This window comes from Fringilla coelebs, assembly GCF_963513975.1.
Source record: "Fringilla coelebs genome assembly, chromosome: 3".
In the NCBI taxonomy this organism is placed as follows: Eukaryota; Metazoa; Chordata; class Aves; order Passeriformes; family Fringillidae; genus Fringilla; species Fringilla coelebs.
In genome coordinates this window covers 38,649,885-38,670,246 of record NC_140030.1, presented here as the reverse complement: position 1 = coordinate 38,670,246, position 20,362 = coordinate 38,649,885, and the positions used below count along the sequence as shown (strand labels likewise).

Genomic DNA, 20,362 nt, shown 5'->3' with positions numbered 1-20,362 from the left:
AAAAGTTGTTAAAAGTCTGAGTGGCAGTTAATGACCTACTTTGGCTTTTTAAAGTTAATTATGCTGATTTAAAAGTACCCTTGTTTGCATAAAATATGATCCAGAGCAACAGGTCAGCAGTAATAGAACAGATGGGTGTTAATCTTGACTTTTGACAGGAGTATCTATTAATATAGAAATTACACAGGAAAAAGCTATACAGGTGTGATAGATGTCAGAAATAGTCTCATTTAAAGTTCTTCAGGTTGGAGCTTGAGTGGTTTTTTAATTGTTATTTTAATTTTTGATTGAATGATCAACATCAAAGTTGGAAAAAAAAGATAAAAGTGTAGATGATGAGTCAGTTTGGCACAGTGCAAAGTTGTTAATATTTGACAGGTCTCAGTGTCAAAGATTTCATGGACTGTCAAAATATGGGCAAACAAGTCCTTGGGGCAGAGAAAGAGAAATATTTACATTCCCCAGACACCCAGTAGAGTTTCATTTCTTTTGACACCTTCCTTCTGTACTAGATTCAAACATAAAAGAAGTCTGACAGGAATATAAGATGCCTCAAAGGCAAACCTTACCTATCTTTCAGGGAACAATAAGGAAAAACTTTTAAATAGAGGAGAAATTTTGATAGCTTTATGCTTCTTATATTTTGAAAAGTATTCCTTCTGTTGAAAAGTGCATGTAAAGCACATGGAAAAAACAGCTTTCAAAAAACAGCTAATGGCCACTTCTTACAGTTTTATCCCTTTTTAGCATCTTTTGTTGTAATCTTCAATAGCACATAGTTAAAAGATGCATCAATTGCTTGGTAAAATAATTCCAAATTTTCTTGTATGTTATGATCTTCAGGCATATTCTTCTATACCATATACACATCCTACCAATCCCTAGATAATCTATGACACAAATATTTAGAATCACCTAATGATTTGTTATTTTTTCTCCTTCAAAGTCACCAGCTGGAGTATTTAATGGTAATGAAAACTTCTAAATGTGTTCTTCTAATTTTGCACTCAGTTTTTTTATTTTAAGTATCATTTTGCCTAAAAGTGGACGTGGGTGTAGTCACAGAGCAGAACAGATCTCCTAAATAATAGGCCTCCCTGACTTTGGATCTTTTGATAGCCTTTCTTTAATCCTGCCCTTCCTCCTTTAAGTCATTGTTTTAGACTGATGGAAGATGCGTATTTGCATTGTGAACTCTTTCCAAGCAAAACCCTCCTTTTTACAATGACTTGGGGCTAGGTCACCAAAAGAACACTCATCCTGCAAAGTCCCTGCAGAAGCACAGCAGGCTGAGCACAGATGATAGACAGAGGTCCCAACTTCCCTGAGCAGTGGGCTCACCTCAGCTTAATCCTTGCTAGTCCCAGTAGCCCTCAAACCCCCATTCCCCTGTTAGTCTGCTGATGTTCTTGCTTCCATTTTGTTTCTAACCTCAGTGCAGATTAGTTCTTCAGAGAAGGGCAAGCCTCTACTTCTGGATTTCTTGCCATTATTATAATCATTAATTTGTATTATAATTGTATGACCATAGTCATAGTTACAGCATCACATTGTCCAGTTACCCTTATTTAATACTTCATTGTTTACATCATCTAGTATATAAAGTAACCAGACCTGGTCCTCTTCTATCCTGTTTTGCATCCTCAGCCTGCTTATGGTAAAAGCATAGTCTTAACAGTATTCCCTTTTACTCTTTTTGCAGCAAAAGCAGAATTTCAAAAACAAATTGTGGGAAGTGTAGATAATATAAATCAATTCTGTTAGTGAGAACTCCAGCTGTTTTCTCTTTGTAGGTTTGCTTATTAAAAAAAAAAAAATCCTGCATCTTTTTAATTTTCTTTGAGTACTGATGTTTTGAACCACACCTCCTCCTTTCTTAACAGAGTGGACATTTTGTTGTACTTTACTTATCAATATTTTAGAATATTTTTTCAATGTTTTGGATATTCACAGCAATTCCATCCATCTCTAGCTGACTCATTATTTCATATTTCCCAGTTTCACCCTTCTTGCTCAGAATACACAGCAGAGAAGCTGATTCTGAAGTAACACCTTTCAAAATCATCATCATCTTGCTTCCCAGTTCTCTTCAGGTTTATCTGCAGTTCATAGTGAATGGGGAAAACTCCTGTTCTGATCCCTTTATTCCTGTTTTCACTCTCACTTACATTCTTGGATAGAGTCTTATGTAGATAGTTTGCCAGTTCAAAGGGTATTAGATATTTTGGTGGTTGCACTGTTGTTGCTGGCACCTACTTTTTAATTTCTCATTGGTGATCTCTGTCTTCTGACCTCTTAAGCAACTACTTCTTTTGTAGTAAATCATACATAGCATGCTCAAAGTGTTTAATACCTTTTGCCATTTAGAGGGTCAGAAATTCCTGCATTACTTTTCACAGCACAGCAATTGTCCTGGACACACTGTAGATTATTTTTCACTTTCATTCCACTACTGCTCCTAAGCATAAGGAGCTGTTCTTTTCTTTTTCCTCTTAACATAGGTCTAAAGGATCTTACATTTTACTTCTAATGTTTTCTTCCCTATATAGCTCTGTTCTTCCAATTTCCCTGTCCTTCTGCAGAAAACCTCTCTCCACACCCTCTCTGACAGACAACTTCAACGTTAGTAAAAGGTCACTGCACTCAGTCTTCAAGGTGTGAATGTTTCTGCAGGAATTGAATATTTCTCAGTCATTTTTGAGCTGTAGGACAGTACTGTCATTCTAAATGTTCAGAGAGAAAGCTGAGGCCTAGGGAGATGAGGCAACTTCCCTGAGGTCAAAAGGACATTCCGTGACACAAAACTGCAGTCAGTGCCTTACCACTAGGCTATACCTTCTCTTTTCACAAAATTTCTTTTATGCAAAAGGTTTTGATACAAAACCTGGCTGGATTTCAGCCAGCTTTTTGAAGGTCATTCTGTATTGTCTGCAGTTCTGTCTGCTTTGCAGTCCACTACTTCTGCGTTTTCTCACACAATCTACAGAATATTTTCTTTCTGAGGGTATTATTTTTACTAAAACCTGGATATTCACCAACTTTGTTTATCATACCAGATCTACATCCCAGAACTACATCTAGAACAGCTTCTGATCTTGCTTTATATGCAAAATGAGGGAGAAGACAGTCCTGTGCACTCCCCTTCAGGAACAAGCACCCTTCCTTAGCAATTCTAATGCTGCTGTGTCAGTCAATGTCAGTATACTTGAAATCCCCCATGAACAGTGTTTTAGCCCTTTTTCACCAGCTTTTCTTATCTGCCTTGCTTCCTGATGTGCTTTTTTATTCTGCCCTCAAGGTTTACAGCATTTGCTGTGATTTTACTTTATCCATTTTTATTTTTTACTTAAATCCAAATGGACTTGGCTAAGGAAGTCAACGGGTGGGTGTAATTCTCGGTTCAGACATTTATGCTGTCCTTTGATCATATCATCATCTAGCAGCATCTCTTATTAAATCTAACTTTCTGTGATATATTAAAATAGCATTTGCCCAGGTCTTTCTCTCTCACACGACACAGTTCTGCTGCTTTATCATTCATATAACATGGCTAGACATGGAATACAACTTTTTTCCTTAGCAATTTCTATCTGCTAAACATTTTTCTTGGATCCTTTTATAATACCTTCAGGCTTCTTGTATTTTATATGTGCATGCACAGATATCCATCCATTTAAAAGTCAGTTGCTTCTACCACACACTCTTTCATAAAAACCTTGGGGCTAGTAATAATGCTTTCTGAAATAACTCAATTTATCAATCTATCTGCTGCTCCCTCAGTGAATTTAATTGTTGTTCCCTGCTACTCACTTGTCTAGGTAATATAGCTATGTTCTGCCCATATAGAACAATATGCTTAATAAGCCCAAAGATAAAGCTGGGCAAATTATTTCAAAACCTGAAGGCTAGTGTCAAAACAGCAGACTCACATATTTGCAACACCAATGGCAAATTTTAGTATATTGATTATTTTACTTTATTTTATTCTATTTTATTTTATTTTTTTTTTTCTTAGATATTTGAACTGGGTAGCAATACATATTCTTTAAACTACAGTTGATGAAAAATGATTAACTATTTTGGCTACTAGGTTATAAAAGCAATCGAAGAAGGCTATCGTTTGCCAGCACCCATGGATTGCCCAGCAGGACTGCACCAGCTGATGCTGGATTGTTGGCAGAAGGAACGCGGTGAAAGGCCAAAGTTTGAGCAGATAGTTGGCATTCTGGACAAAATGATTAGAAATCCAAACAGCTTGAAAACCCCCCTGGGAACCTGTAGCAGGTAAGAAAAGCTTTAGTGTGTGTTCTTATGACGGTGCACATGGCTGGGCTCTGGATGTTCTGCTTGGTGGCTGGTTCCAGTTCACACTTATTTCATCTGTCTTTCAGTTCTTCCTTCTTTCTGTTCCCTGTTCTTCTCTTCCCTCATTTGCCCTTCCTTTTTACCATGCTAAACAAAGCCAAAAAAGTACTTTCTTAGGAAAAAGAAAAACCAAACAAAATAAAGTAAATATCGCAGAACTAACACATTTCTCAGTAAACTACTGCCTGCTCATCTTTCTGCACTCTCACCACTAGTCTATGTTTTCCTTGTTTCTTAAAATCATAAAGTCTGGAGGGCAAGGATCATTGCCTACTGTATGTTTATATGATGCATCCCTTGCCCTAGGAACTGCTACAGTAGAAATAGTAATTAACAATACTCATGCTTGGCCAATGTACCTTGACATGCTACACTCTAGATTTTTATCTTTCATTTTCTGGCTTTAACTCCTTTCAGTGATTGCATCTCATTGTATTTCATGATGTAGTTTTTAATGGCTTCTTCATAAATTTCAGATGAATTATTTAATCATGGTAATCTTTTGATCTGCTAGCTAGACCACTGTACTAGGGAATCAGCTGGCCTGTGTTCTGCTCCTGGTTCTTCTACTGACTGATTTGCTGTGTGACCTTAAGACTTTGTGTCTCTGCTCTTCCCTTGTCTTTGTTTTGTTCCATCCAATTGAAAAATGGGAGTAGCTACTACTGTATTTTCTAAGATGCATAAAAAAATAGCATCTTTATTTTACTCAGCAATATAGAGACAGCTGCTATCATGCTAGGTAATAAGGTTGATTTTCTATTGGTAACAGTACTCCATTAGGCTGATTTTGCTCACTCTGACCTTTCATCTTTTATGTGAATAAGCTTAGGAAGTATGTATTGTGAGCTACAGAGCAGTCAAGAGCTATTCACAGAATAATCTAAACTGTGTATAAAGGCCTATTACTTTCTACTCTCGACATTTTTAATACCCAAAACTTATTTGACTTTCACCTTGCTAAATACTCCCTGATGTTTTACTCTCTTTGGAAACAACTTACTTTCCTTTTTCCTTCTCCATAGACCAATTAGCCCTCTTCTGGACCAGAACACTCCCGATTTTACCACTTTCTGCTCCGTAGGCGAATGGTTACAAGCTATTAAGATGGAAAGATATAAGGATAATTTCACAGCAGCAGGCTACAACTCTCTTGAATCAGTTGCCAGGATGACTATTGAGTAAGTTAGTACTGGGCATGTTTAACTTGCATTTAGGGAATTTCTAGGTACAACAATACACAATGTTCAACTCAAAAACATTACCCTGAGTACAAACATTGTACTTGGGGGTCAAATCAGCCATTTTAGCAGCTGATGATGTTGTATTACAGCATCTCATGAAAGGGCAAATACCCTGCCACCTCTGTGTGGCATCACTTTTTTCCCTGCCTTTCAGACCAATTGAAATAACACGAAGGGACTAGAATTTGAGGGAGAATGTGGCCCCTCCCAAAGTATGTCTGTATAGGAAAATAACCACTTTGCCTCCACCATCTAATTGGTACCTTTTTCCCAATGTGCTCTGAGAAGATGTGGAATTTTCTTCTAATTGGCTGGGGGCTGTCTGTGTCCTGCAAGACAGGACTTTGCATCAGGATAAGTCTGTAGAAGCAAAACAATTTTCTGAAGGCAAACATGGCCTGTATCAGTACTGTCATCTTAAAACAGGTCTTCTTGGCACCCTGCAAACAACTTTCTTGTCCTAGTGGTTGCCAAACACATGTAATTCCTCTTTGAGAACAGTGGGTTTCTAAAAAAAGTTTCGAGTCCAATATGCTCAAGAGTTCAACCCTATTCTTATCTGCCTGGTGTCACCAGGGGTCTCAGCCTATAGCTTGGGAACTGTCGTCAGAGTCCACAAGCTTCTAGCATTAGTAGGGGCAGAGTTGAAACTGCTGCTCCTCATTCATTTGCATGATGGGTATGTGTCAATATGCAAAGGCATCTAGGCATCTCTTTAGGAAGCAGACTGTGATCCCCAAAATCTTGTATTTATACGTGACTTTGTCCTGAAAACCACCCGAAGTATTTTACAAGAGAAGTGTCTTTGTCTTCGGGTGTCCTTAAAAGACGCACCATAAAATTATCAGATAAGATTATGTAAAACATACTGACCTCCTTCTCGGGTATGGAGACCCACACAGTGCAATTGCATGACGCCTGCCATGTAATTGCACACGTCGCTGAGAGGTTGAACAGTGCCTGTATGAAACGTCGCAGTACCCAGCTGAGGTTACGGCGTAGCTTCCGTGTCAGAACCCCGTAGTCCAAACCACTGCATAGCTTTGACTCACAGTTGAATACCATACAATAGCAGTCTAAGTTGAAAAATTAACAATGTACGCATTTATCTTCCCCAGGGATGTGATGAGTTTAGGGATCACGTTGGTTGGTCATCAAAAGAAAATCATGAGCAGCATTCAGACTATGAGAGCACAAATGCTACATTTACACGGCACTGGCATCCAAGTGTGATAGACATTTCTCCCTTATGAGGGAGGTGACAGACTGAGAGAACAGCACTGGCCTTCAGTATATATGAAGTGCTGCTAGAAGACACTTGATTTCCTGGGTCCTTCCTGCAGTGAATAGAAGAGCTACAAGAAGCACCTACAGACTTGAACTCCTAAGTGCCACCAGAATTTATGAAAAGGGAATTAGGATCCACCAGTGGTGGCAAGGAAAACAGCAGTGACAATAAACAAAGTACTACCTGAATAAACATACAAACACCTTGAGCTCTCTAACCTCCTTTTTATCTAATAGACTTTTTAAATGTACATAAAAATTTAAAAAAGAATATATTTGTCAGATAAAATCATGATATTATTGTTGAATTCAACAAAATATTTTCCTTAAATCTGTGATTTCTGAATCTTTTTTTAATCATTTGTGTTTATTCTTCATAAAGACTTTCTTTTAGTATGATGTTTATATCTTTGGACCTTTTTAGTGCTAATTCAATGACACATTACTACACTGGGTACCTCTGAATTTGAGTTCCTAGAGATTTAAGAAGCATGACCAAGCAATGTATATCTATCCAAACTTTGGTATCCCTTTGTGCCATTTCCTTTTGTTAAATCAACACCGTATTGACATGGCTAGCTAATTGGCAGGGAGTCAGGAAAATGCAAGTTGCCAAGAGCTCTGATATTTTTTAAAGAATTTTTTAAGGTTATACATATGCTATCTTTTAAAAGAAAATAAAAGAGAAAAAAAAAAGTAAGAAAAAGAAAAGCAATAATGACCCCTAAGTAGTTCTAGGCACTTTTAGCAAATTGTTTGCAAGATGATTTTAATGGACTAGAGTTAAACTGAGATATATTCTAAGATGTAGATCTGCAACTGTAAACCTTCTGAGACACAGCATTGAATGGACAAGTGATTGTAGGAGTGTCTCAGACTATGGGTGCAGTTCTCCAGTGTTACCTAAACCATTTAATCTGAGCACATCACTTTTTTTTTCAGTACTCTGCATTAGCAAATCTAAGAGAAATAGCTGGTGTATATTTTCTATGAGTTTAAGCCGTATGCAGTCCAGCTGTCAGAATAAGGACATAGCTTTTATATGAGAACTGTAGAGCATGAGACAAGGGGCAGTTCAGAATTTTCAATTTTTTTACAAGCTTTTGCTGCTCTGAACGAACATGCGTGTGCGTGGTCACACAGACGCAACAGTCATTCATCAGGAACAGAGGTGCAAAGGTAGTTGCTCAATGGAATATCTTTTTACACCATTTACCTATATGTAAGTTTTTTTTTATTAAAATATTTAATTACCATAAGCAATAATGAACAGAGTCTTTACATATTGCAAGATATTGCAAGAATGTACATGAACCAGAGAGAAATGCTTTAAAAAAAAATCTGAAAATTGTGAACTACCCCAGCAATGAAATGCTGTACTTCCAAAGAGAATTGGGCTGCTTCTATTGATTTTGATAGAGAAAGATCCCAGGGATCAGTCATAAATTGGTCTGGTTTGATAATGTGGGCATCCACACAAAAAAAATAAAAAACAAAAGAAAAACCTTGTAAATGTTCCTTTGTAAAACTTGTAAATTTTATTTATACTGTCTTGTTTTGTACACACATTTATGTGTAGTGAGCTCTGAATACATTGAAAATGCACTATATTTTTCTATTTTACTTGCAGAGCATCACAAACGAACATGTATATTCAGTGCTACATAATGTGTTTTCCCACATTTAGGACCAAAGATAGTTATCAAAAACTTAAATGCATCCTTCCCCCCCCCTCCTTTTTTCTCCCTCTTTTTAGATCACTGTACAGTGTTATATTTGTCATTTTATTTATTTGTTTCACTAGGAAAATCAGTTTGGTTATACTAATTTTTTGTCCCCACCCACCTTTGTTGAAGAAAATCTGTAAAAAGCTTTTAACTAGCATAATCCCGATACATAGACACTTCCATTTGTAATCTTTGTAATAGACTGTAAATATATTTTTGGAACTATAATGCAATGTGCATAAGGGTTATTTTTCAGTGTCCATATATGATTGTTTATACAATTCACAGCACTTTACAGTCATGCTGAGAAGCCTAATTTATTGCCTGGATTTGGGCAGAGTAAGAAAAAATGGTGACTATTCTTATTTCGTGTTAGATTGTCATTCAGTCGTAATGGAGTTATTTTCACATATGCAGCTCAAGCTGGTTTTTTAACTATTAAAATTAATTTTCTAAAAAATCTGTAGGAGTAAGACGCAGAGTAGACTGCCTGCCCAATATTGAAATTAGTGCACCCAAGCACTCAGCCAAGGCACTTCAAGTAGCCATTAGAACACAATTAAAAAATACACAATAATTAAACATCCATTTTGTGTTATAACAAATGCTAAGTGCCTCACTACTGTGGTGAGCATCTGTGGGCAGCTGGGCAGGGTGCTTGACAGTCTTGTTGCTGCTTTAGGCACCCAGCTAGGAATTTAGGAGTCTTTAAGTTCAGACACCTGCTTCCTTATAAATCTCGGCTACTGTTTCTAAGGGCTTGGTCATCAAAGGTGCGATACAGCAATGCTGGTATTGCTGAGAACCTAAAAACCCTAAATGCAAAAGAATTGAGGCCAGGCTTCACCTTTAGGACCTGTTCAATATTCCGAAGCACAGAGGCCTCGAAGCACGTGTGGTGATTTGGGCTCACGCATGTACAAGTGAGGGCCCTAATGGTATTTCTTCCTTAATTTTCCTGGTTTGATTTAAGCCATCTTCTTTGAATAGTAAATATATTTTAGCATTCATCTATATACCTTGACTGCCTTAATGTTGCCACAGATTTTTACACATTAGAGAGTGGTAGAGTAGACCCAGAAAGCACAATCGCGATCAACTGCAATCAATCAGATAACTTATCTACATGTTCAGATCATTACTGCAATTTAGAGCACATGTGTGTAAATGGATTTGTAACTGGCAGAGCAGCAAAATATCGACATCAGTTGCAGTTCCCCAGGTTTCAGAAAACACAGTCCAGGGTAAGAGAAAAGAAGTGCCAGAGAAAGTTGATGCTCATGGGAGGAACTGAAGAATAAGTTGGGTCACAGGGAGAATGAAAGGCTAAATGATGAAAAAAAAAAAGAAAAATTCAGTTCTGGCTTTATTTCAAAGAATTTGGACATTGTGCATTGCTAATGACAGATTATCAGGCTGTCAGTGAGACTCATATTTCTTGACTTTATTCATCTGCAAGCATCTAGAAGAGAGATGCCTAAAAAAAAGCAGGATGAAACTCCCTCTGGGAATGCTTATCTCCATTAGATGTAGAAGGAAGCCAGATGATTAGCTTAAATTAGGCATCTAATATCTATATAGCTAAAGTTAGGTAAAGTGTTTCCTACCCTATCTGTCCTTGGCTGCTACAGTTTTCCTTGTAAGCCGAGTGTCATAGAGGGGCAGCTCCTCCACCACTGGTGTATCCCAGAATGTATTTAAACTGGGCTTTATTACAGAGAGAGGTGATTTTTTATTATTATTATTAATATTATTATTATTATTATTATTATTCAGAGACTTGTAACAGGCCATCTAAATGCTTTTTGTATGTGGATATCAATTCTTGAAAATTTTTGTGATTGTTCTGAGGAAGACCCGCCTAGTAAATTACAGTTATTTAATATTTTAAATAATCAGAAATATTTGCTGACATACTGCTTTAGTCCAGAGGTTATGTGATCAGATATGATAGTTGCTGTTTGCAAAACCATGTTTATCTAAAGCCTTGTCATGTAAAATCTCCAGGAGGCAAAGATGCTTAAATGTATCTCAAATTGAATGTTGCCCTTAATATCTCAATAAGTGAGCTCTGTCTGTATTATTTTCAATTTAAAATGAGGTTTTTTATATTTGTTTAAGCTTGAATTATCTGGCAGCCACTGAGGGAGTTTGAAAAAATGATTTTAAATTAAATTTGCTTTTTTCCACTAATAGTAATATACAATGAATAGTTTCAACTGTTTTGAATGTTACAAATCTATTGCTTTAATGTGGGGGATGAACGGGGTTTATTTTTGTTTTGTTGTTGGTATTTTTTTACATTTATTGGTTAGTAGTTGAAATAAAAAAAATAATAATTTGTCCTTAACTTTCTAAGTAATTCATATATAGCAATTTTGAGAGTGATTTAAATTCCGTGACTTTTGGGTTACTGCTGGGAGGGTGATCATGTCACTACAGCCATAATGCCAGGTGATACAGTAACGCCCTGCCACAAGAGCAGGTTCGGCCAACATTCTGTTGCCCGTAATGAAATGAAGCAGTTCACTGGCTGTGTGAAAGGACTGAAAGGCAACTCAGCCAAAAAATGGCCATTTCACCTTCTAAAACTATGTTTGTGACATGTTAGAGCTAAAACACCCTTAACTAATTGCTTCCCTGCATGTGGTTTAAAATTGATGCGCTCATGATATGCATTTGGTCTTTGGTGGATTTTGTTTGTTGGTTGGGCTGTTTCTCTTATTTGTTTTATTGTAAACAAGTGACATTTGTTCTCATGGAAGAGAACAAATCCCGTACAGAACGACAAGTGCTGTTTTAGAAAAGTGTAATACAAATTCTTGCCCAAGAGCCATTCTGGCAGCAGGTGCTGCAGGGATATTCAGAGAGTCGGTGCTATGATTTGCTGAGCAACTATCACAGCAGGTTTTCTCCATCTGCAGGACCTGTTAGGATTGTACTTCTGATCAATTAAGTGATATATGGAAACAGATGAATTTTTTCCCCACTAACTTGTAGTGGACCTACATTTTGTAGATTTGAGATTTCCGAGATTATTCAAAAGCCTTAGTCTAAAATGAATTTCTAGTAAAACAAGAAATTCTGGGCTGCAGCCTATGTTTTTTCTTGTAATCCCGTAAAGGTTTCAAATGTAGCCAACAATTACTTTTAAACAGAGATCTTTACTGTTTGCATGGTGCAGCCCTCTATTTACTAGGAAATAGGCAGTTCTGCAATTAGAGTTCCTGCAAAAAAGGACTGGGGAGGGAACACAGCAGTTTAGGGAAAAAAACAGAAGAACCTCATCTCACAAATGTGCTGTGAAACCCAGAGTATAAGAGGGCTCCCCATTTGTGTAACACATTCTATATAGGTATTTGAAAAATATAAAGGATTAAACCACAGGCATACAAACTGCAATATCCTGATGATAGAGTTGTGGCAGAATGCAAGCGAATTTTGTGAGAGTTTTTCCTCTGGACTTGTTTTTGGTTTTTTTTTTTGAGGCTTTTAAATTACAATAATTGACACATGCATTTAGAGTCAAATCTGTTGGGAGAGGCCAAGGGATAAAATTTGCGTGTCTATAATATCCATGAAATTCTCAGAGCACTTTCAGGGTGGGCAAGGGTTAGACAGTTTGAAAGTGAAAGGAGTGGTGTGTATACCCTATAGGTTACATCCAACAAGATTATGAAAGGTTAGAAATTATGGATGAAAGCCCTTGCTTTAGTACATGGTGAGAAGTCAGAAGATAGGAGAGAGTGGAAAGAGAGCTGTGAAGTCATTCACAGTATCTAAGTTGTAGGGTTCCACAAGACATTTCTGGCAGGGGAGTTAAGGAGTGGGAAGATTTTTTAAGTAAAGAGACACTGTTAATATAATATACCTAATAATGTAGTGTAGAGTGGTTTCAGTACTCTGATTTTTCCTCAGGCCAGATTGGAATTTGTCAAAGAGACTAAATTGAGACAGATGGGAAAGCAACTGGTAATACACAACTCATTCAAGCAGACTTGAAACCGAGACATTAAAGGAGAATTTTACAATAAAAGCCTGAAAATAAGACATGAACTGTGATGGTATTTACTCTCAGATGATTTTAGAGTAGCTCTCTTTAAGTCTTGTATAATGATAGCAGATTTTAACACTTATACCATACAAATTGGGTGAAATAAAAGTCTAATTAAAGTGACCAAAAAAAGAACCACAAGTTAAAAAATAACTGATGTCTTGATAGACTATGAAAAAAGATGTGATACAGCCAGGCGAAACTTGTCCAAATGAATCTTGGACAAAACAAGACATAATGCCTGGTGCCAGAAGAGCTAAATCAGGAATAGAAAATCTATTCATCCATAGACCAAAGCTTCTCCATTTAATTGAACCAACTAACCAATTGTAGAGCTGTGCTGCTAATGATAATTAATAATAAAAAACTGCAACTTAGAGGTTCTCTGAGGAATCATAACATGGCTAACACTGAAAAACACACACAGTGCTTTGAGCCATAGCTGTGCCCAAAGACATATGTGGGCTACTGGTATTAGAGTTCCATGACTCTGAGTATGCCAGGTCATTTATAAACTGAGACATTATAGCCCCAAGCCCATAACTAAAGCCTTCCTCTTTTGTGCCAAAACAAAACAGAAGGAATGATGAGAGTCTGTACGATTGAACAAGTGCAATAGAAATTATCTTGTGATTATATTGCCCAGAGATGTAGAGTCTCTCTCACTGGAGATATTCAAGAACCATCTGGATTCAGTCCTGTTCTGTGTGCTCTAGGACACCCCTGCTCAAGCAGTGAGGTTGGACCAGATGACCCAGTGTGGTCCCTTCCAACCTGACCCATTCTGTGATAGATAGACAGATAGATAGATAGATAGATAGATAGATAGATAGATAGATAGATAGACAGAATGTATCCACTTTGATCCCTCTCATTTCATGTATGTAGAAACATTACTCTGGCAATTTCTTGACTGTTGTTCAACCTGTGTTACTATGCCAACTTCCACTGGCTTCCTGGAGGGCTGCGTGTCCATTTTAACATGTCTGCTGTAAAATGTTTTCATTTTCTTTTCTCAGGGACAAACAGCCTGAGCCAAGAACACATGTGTAGCTTAACAGCAAGAAGGTGCAGGAATCTCAGATTTGTTCTCTTCAGCATGTTCTTTTCAGTCATAGTCATAAATTAAATGTGTTATTCCCCTGATATTTCACATAGTACATTGCATGAGAAATCTGATTTATCTGGAAGAAACTTAGCAAAATCACCCAGACACCTCTTGAAGACCACTCAGAAATGGAATTTTTTAAGTGATTGGGTGATTAGGATTTTGTTCAGAAAGTGAAAGAGTTGCAGAGCTCTTGCCCTGAGGCCATTTCATTCCAGGTCTCTCTCCTGATTTGTTTACTGGAGCAGCCCGTAAATCATCCCTTATATTAATCTATACAAAATAGCAATGTCTCCTTTGCCACTAGACAATATTAGTACCCTCATGGGCTGCTGGAGAAAAAGACAGGGTTAGATTAAAATCCAGGCCAATATGACTACCTGAAGAAATTGGGCCAGCAAGGCACTGAGAGGTATTCCTAATGAGGATTCTCCTTTAATATTACTGGGCCTTAACCACTTAATGCTGTGGAGAAATGGTTCATTGCTGTTGTGGAGGGAAAAGCTTGTCTTTACTGCATAGGTTCCCTACACTTCAGTTCATCCACTGCCAATAGCAGGAATGGAGGCAGGAAAGGAGAATAAAAAATAGCTTTCAGGCATTTCTTTGTAGTGCTCTTTTCAAGAGAAATAATTGTCTCAATGCCTACATTACCTAAATTTGTGCAAGACAAATCCTCTTTTATGCCTTTTACTTGCTGGCAAAAGCATCCCAATTAGGCTGTGTGCTCTTTGTTGCAAGTCTCAGCCACAAGCTGCCTCATATCCCATGAAACTGCTTTCCTAACAGCAGGATGACTCCCAGGCAGTACCTTTCTTGCAGTAGTTACTTGAGTGTCCCAACACCAAATTCCTTCTGCAGTTGTCCATGTTTGTTACCTTGTGCAGAGCTGCCTTTGAGGGATATTTTCTCAGCCATGAGGTAGGAAGCTATTTGTAGCACTATGCTCTACTTCAATTTCTCCCCAGCTGGCATCAGTCATTAACACTTACCTAGCAGCACCCATGCTTCCCTGCAGGGTAAGAAGAAGATGATTGTGAGGAAGGAATATTTACTACCCAGCAGTACTAAAAGCAATGTCTGTCTACAACCGACAAACTATGAGTCAGGGACTGCACTCCTAAGTGCAGAAATCATTAGTGTTAGTCAAAATAAATCAAAACAAACAAGAAAAAGAAGTGGGTTTACAGTGGGGGGAATTGTTGCATACAGAAGAGCAGAATGTCAGGCTTACATGGAATGTCCAGTTAACACCAGTGTTGCAAGCTAATGGAGTGTATTTAAAACAAAGGCAAAATCTTTCTGTTGGCAGTGCAATCTAAGGGGGAGCTGAATGGCAGAAAAAAAAAAACCACCTGGTGAAGGGATTATGTCAAGGAAGCAGGAGAAAAGTTACCTTTTGTGATTTTACACTTCTCACAATGATTGGGAGGAAAGTCTCCTCACATTCATTTGTACTGTTATAAACATTTCTTATGGATTTTATGACATTCATATAGCTGGACTGTTGAAAATCATATGAAAACTAATCCTTGACCTGTGTCATCTGTGTCTGAATTATTTGCTGGAAAAGCAAGAAGATATACCTTAGAAATATTACCTGCTTTCAGAATAGCAAAGTATCTTAGTAATTATTGAAAAGGGAAGAAAAGTCTGTATAGAGTAAGCGTTTAAAGTAGCTAATACCATTTTTTCACTTAGATATTTTTAATAGGATTGTGCAAAGTGAATTTATCTTTTTTTTTAACATCAGATGCTGTCAAGTTATTTAAATTTAAGACTACATATATATTAGGAATACATATATATATTATATATATACACATACAGGAAAAAAATATAGATATATATACACACATACATACAGAAGCCAGATATCTTAGCAAAGACTTATGTATGTGCAAATGTCAGTGAACCATTGCAGCATACTTTTGCAAAACAATATATTATATTTGGCAGTGCTTAAACCTAAGTTCTATTGTGTTGTTGCTATTGTTTTTAATTTAAAGCACCTTTTGGTGACAGAAGTCCTTGTTAGCTTAAGTCAGTGAGCATTAGTAAGGAGATGAATATGTTGCAAATTGGTAGAAGGTGTTTGCTGCGAGTAGGAAGATAACTCACAGAGGTGAAATCCAGCTGTTACTGGGCTCACTCTTTCTCCTTTTCTAGCACAAATGCCGGAACAAGACAACAGACTGACTCCCCTCATGCTTATTGATAGCTGAATCATGGCTGTTCATAGTTCAGGGTGCTGATGGACAGACATGTAATACCTGTCTGGCATCCTTATGGATAAGGCTCGCCTTATTTTCCTGTGATTTGATGAATGGTCTGCTTTTCTGGAACTTGTGGAAATGTTACATAACTCTTGGGTGAGAAAGGCATAGAAAGACTAAGATTGACTCTACACTACTGGGCTGAGGGAAGGTGTTACAAGAAGGCCAACATGATATTTTCTAAACTCTCTAAAAAGGGTTGGTGTGGGAAAGGAGAGACTCGTATATTGGTATTCATATGTTACCAGACACTTTGAGCTGCAGCTGCTTGCCTAGGAAAAGGTTGGTTAGGATAAGCCTAGTCCAAAATTACCTCTGAAGTTACTTTGTGTAATGTACAATCTCTTCCCTTCCTGATGCACCTTTCCTTTTCAGAAATCCCCTCTTTCTGCCTCTGAAAATCTTGTTTATGACACTTCTGTGGGAATGAGGGGACTGTTTTTCTGAGTAAAATGGAGATTTTTCTTGGAAGACATTGAGTGGCCTTCTTTTCCCAGAAAAGCTAGTATCTCAGTCTGCAGGCACCACACTTTGCCATATCATTCTGACACTGCTCAACTATTAGATGAAGTGCATGTGATCTCTTTGATCCTTCTTTACATGTATCTCCTGTTGAAAGGATGAATTTAGAGATCTAATTTCAGAGGTTAGGGGCTGTGAATCCCTGACACATCCTGATTTAGTGTGGGGATACACGATAGCTTACCCAGGGCAATCAGAGAGCTAGCTCTCATGGGGTTTCCTTTATGTGGAAGTCACAGTGTGGGTAGTAACTTTTGCACGTTTTCTTTCATTATTGATTTTGGGTATGGCCTTGGCATGTACCAGAGACTGGATAAATAAGTGCTAAATCCAGCCATACAGATGTAGCAACAAAGATCTGAAGCCCTATCCTCACTTCAGAGGCTTTATCTACTGTCTTTGACTGGCCTTCAGTTTCTCCAAACTATTTTGGGTTTCCATCTCTTTCCAGGGAGATAGACTGTCTAATTCAAATCTGGAATGATATGGCACAGCATGGCAGCTAGAAACGAACCATTATGATAATGAGTAGCTGGGTGCTAGTGATGCAAGGAAATTATCTCATTGATTCGCCATGTGTTGCACAGGGATACTCATCTCCCATTTGTTGATGTTTTATTCTTGCTATTCTTGCACCTGGTGAAACTGGTACTTGGGCAGTGAGAACTACTGGCAGCCTAGAGTAAACCTGTGCCATGGTCCAGGGAGACCCTGTACCCTATTTCATGAATCTCTTGATCTGGAGACCTTTGTTTTGGTGCTACCAAAAAATATCAGGAGAGAGAGAGAACCAATAAAAATATAACTTGAGGTTTTAAATACCTATGTATCAAAGTGACATTTTTGACTACCATTTAGGTTTAGCTTTGAATAAATTCACATGTCAATCATTTTTACTAATTCAAAGGCTTACTTGTCTCCAAAATACTAAAAGGACCTATCAGAGTAAAAAAGTTCTTCCGTTTTGAAAAGATTTCTCCTTAGAGTGCCTTTTTGACAAATTCTTTTCTCATGCATTCCATGCATTACTAGGGCTTCAAAGGGCAGGTGCAAAAAAATCTAACAGAAATGAGGTTTACCTTAGTTAATACCTTCCCTTCATGTAAAATTAGTCCCTAGGACGCTTTACTGGAGACAGAAGAAAACTTTCTGTCCCTCCATCAGATTGCTTCCTCTAGCTCTTCTTTTTGTTTGTTAAGCCTCAGATATTTTGGCTATTAATAATATCAGATTCTCTTCTCAGTTTATCATAAAACATCTTGCTCCCATTTTTTCCACTTTGGTGACAGAGATGTATGGCATGCAATGATGTGTTAATATCACTCTTCTCTTGTATGAGTCTCTTCCCTTTGATTCACACTGTTAAATAATATAATCCATGTGCTGGAATGACAGATACTACTTTGGAAGCAGCTATAAGTATATTGGTTGGTATAGCAGGGGGGCATTCCTCTGCTAGTTTATTTTTCTTTAGTATTAGTGTTACACTGGCTTGTCTCAATGTCTATAACAAATTGCTTTTCTCCCAGGAATTTTCAAATAATTTAGTTAAGAGATTTCTAGCCGTATGTAAAATAATTTACATTCGGTCCAGGCCTACATCCATTAGTGCTAAAACTATCTTGTTTAGAGATTTCATATGACTAGTCTGTCATTAATGTACTGTAAAATCCACATCTTAGTCTTTTCTTTTTTCAGCTCTGGGTTTGTTTTGTTGGGGCTTTTTAAGCAGCACCAGTAACATAAACATTGTCTTCAGGTGCCTGGTATCATATAATGACTGAGATGAGTCAGTTAAAATGTTTTATAAGATTCTTCAGCCATACCAAGAACTTCTGATAATACTGGGCTAAGGGAGAGACTACTTTTATTAGCTTACACTCTAGAATCTACCTTGTGTATGCTTTTTTGATTAAGCAGAGTTAAATTGAACACACCCATTCCACCCTTGTCCAGCTTCTCTGTTTCAAACAGTTATTCACATCCTCTCCCAGTACTTGATTTTATACCCTAATCCCCATCTGAAAAACTGCACCTCATTCATTTATTTTCTTTGTTTCCAATACTGAAATTGTTAAGTATAACCCTGTAGCTCATTGAGATCCAGCGTGAAGCACAAGTATATTTCCTTCATATTAGAGGTGTTTGCTTGAGAATTTTTGAGTTTATTGATGTTTACCTACCCAGTCAATGAGAATTTTTGTCAAATAGTGGTATATACATGGCAATGAAAATGATAGTGTAATTTGCCTCTATTACTTCCTGATATCAGGATTCTGCTGCACTGCAAATTTCATGTCTGTTGTTATTATTTGTTTGACAGAATCAAAAACATGCCAGGTGCTTTGCAAAACAGAGAACAAGAAAAATCCCTTTCCAGAAGAGATGACAGCCTGAATAGAAATGGCATAATGGCAGGAGACAAAGGAAGCAGAAAGGGGAAGCAAAACAAGAGTTATAACCATAAGATCATGAGATTGGTTTGGAGGCACAGTGAACGCTATGAGGCATTTTTTTAAAGCCCATAAGGACTGTAGTTGGGATTAGAGAATGGAAATGTAGAAAAGAAGCATGGAAAGGAATGGAGAAGAAGGGAGGAACAGACTGGCAACAGGAGGAAGAGTAAACAGAGGTGTATGGGAGAGGCCAGAACACACATCTGACAAACTGAGGATTATGACTAATGCCAAGGATGAAAGACCACATCTGAAGAGCATGATGATTTCAGGAGGATGGCGAAGCAGGACATGGCGATGCTGCTAGGGAGAGAAGAGCCGGCAAAGCTGCCCTGGAAGCCTGCCCTGGAAGCTCCTCACGCTAACATAACCCTGCTTCCCCATCTTCTTTCTAGCTCCCCTCTTATACATAAAATATGTATATTGAAGAGCAAAGGAGAAGGAGAAGCAGCTAAATAAACTTTTCCAAAGATCCTGCTGGGGAAGAAGTTTAAGCTGTGATGATACAGATTTACTCCTACTGATACTGCTCGTGGTAGCAAGAGGCAGAGAGCATTCTGTTAGTCATACTCCTGCAGATGAATCTATGTGAGTCTTTGCCTCTGCTTACAAATAGGCCTTGTTGAGAAATATTCGGCAAATTTATAATACTTCAGCCAATCTGGGACATTTTAAAATGTCCTTTCATTCTAGAACAGAAAGAAATTATACCACTCACAGTGAAATGGAAACAGAAAAGAAGAATATTTTATCAGGTTTTTTTTTTTTTTTAAAGCTGAAAATATTCATTTCAGTATTACAGAAAAATACAAGGGGGATTTTGCTCATTGTGGAAAAAAAAATACATACCATAACTTCTCATGAAATATTTGAAAAAATTGGGAATTATTTTAATTATGTAGGACTGGTTTTTCTGTTGTGGGTTTTTTTTAGAAAATTGGTATTTTTAGAAGGAAACAGGAAAATTGCCGTGTTCGGTCTGTCAGACATTTTAAAATACTCTGATTTCCAAGGTAAGGATTCTTCAGGAGTAAGAAAGCTGAAATGTGGCCAGTCTAATCTCTTCCTCACTTCCTTCTCCTCTGCTTCTGTGATCAGACATGTCTAATGATTAGTCTGCAAAGAGCAAAGCCAGTTTCTATGTCTCCCTGAGAAAAGGCATTTTGCCAACTACATTAAGAATTTTTAACTGGATCTACTTACAGGAAGTCGCTTTTTTGCTGCAGACTATGCGTCCACTTAAATCCTCCTCAAAGCTCTTCCATTTTGCCTGGAAAGGTTTATCAGAAAGCAAGCTGGAAAGGCTCAGATCTTTCCATCTCC

General features: G+C 37.6%; 1 protein-coding gene across 6 annotated transcripts in view; it reads left to right on the top strand.

Annotated features, from left to right (window-relative positions):
* EPHA7 (EPH receptor A7) overlaps positions 1–19,102 on the top strand; it is a gene marked incomplete at its 3' end in the record, with an annotated part of 161,558 nt that extends 142,456 nt beyond the window's left edge. For 4 of the 6 annotated variants that reach the window (XM_084203487.1, XM_084203485.1, XM_084203486.1 and 1 more), the window contains 3 exons: positions 4,091–4,284; positions 5,391–5,546; positions 6,728–7,201. In XM_084203487.1, the coding sequence (XP_084059613.1) occupies positions 4,091–4,284; positions 5,391–5,546; positions 6,728–6,842 (465 nt within the window). Of the gene's footprint in view, positions 1–4,090; positions 4,285–5,390; positions 5,547–6,727; positions 7,202–18,906 lie in introns of those variants that run through there. The other 2 variants (XM_084203484.1, XM_084203489.1) reach the window with 2 other exon arrangements.
* Positions 19,103–20,362: the final 1,260 nt, after the last annotated feature.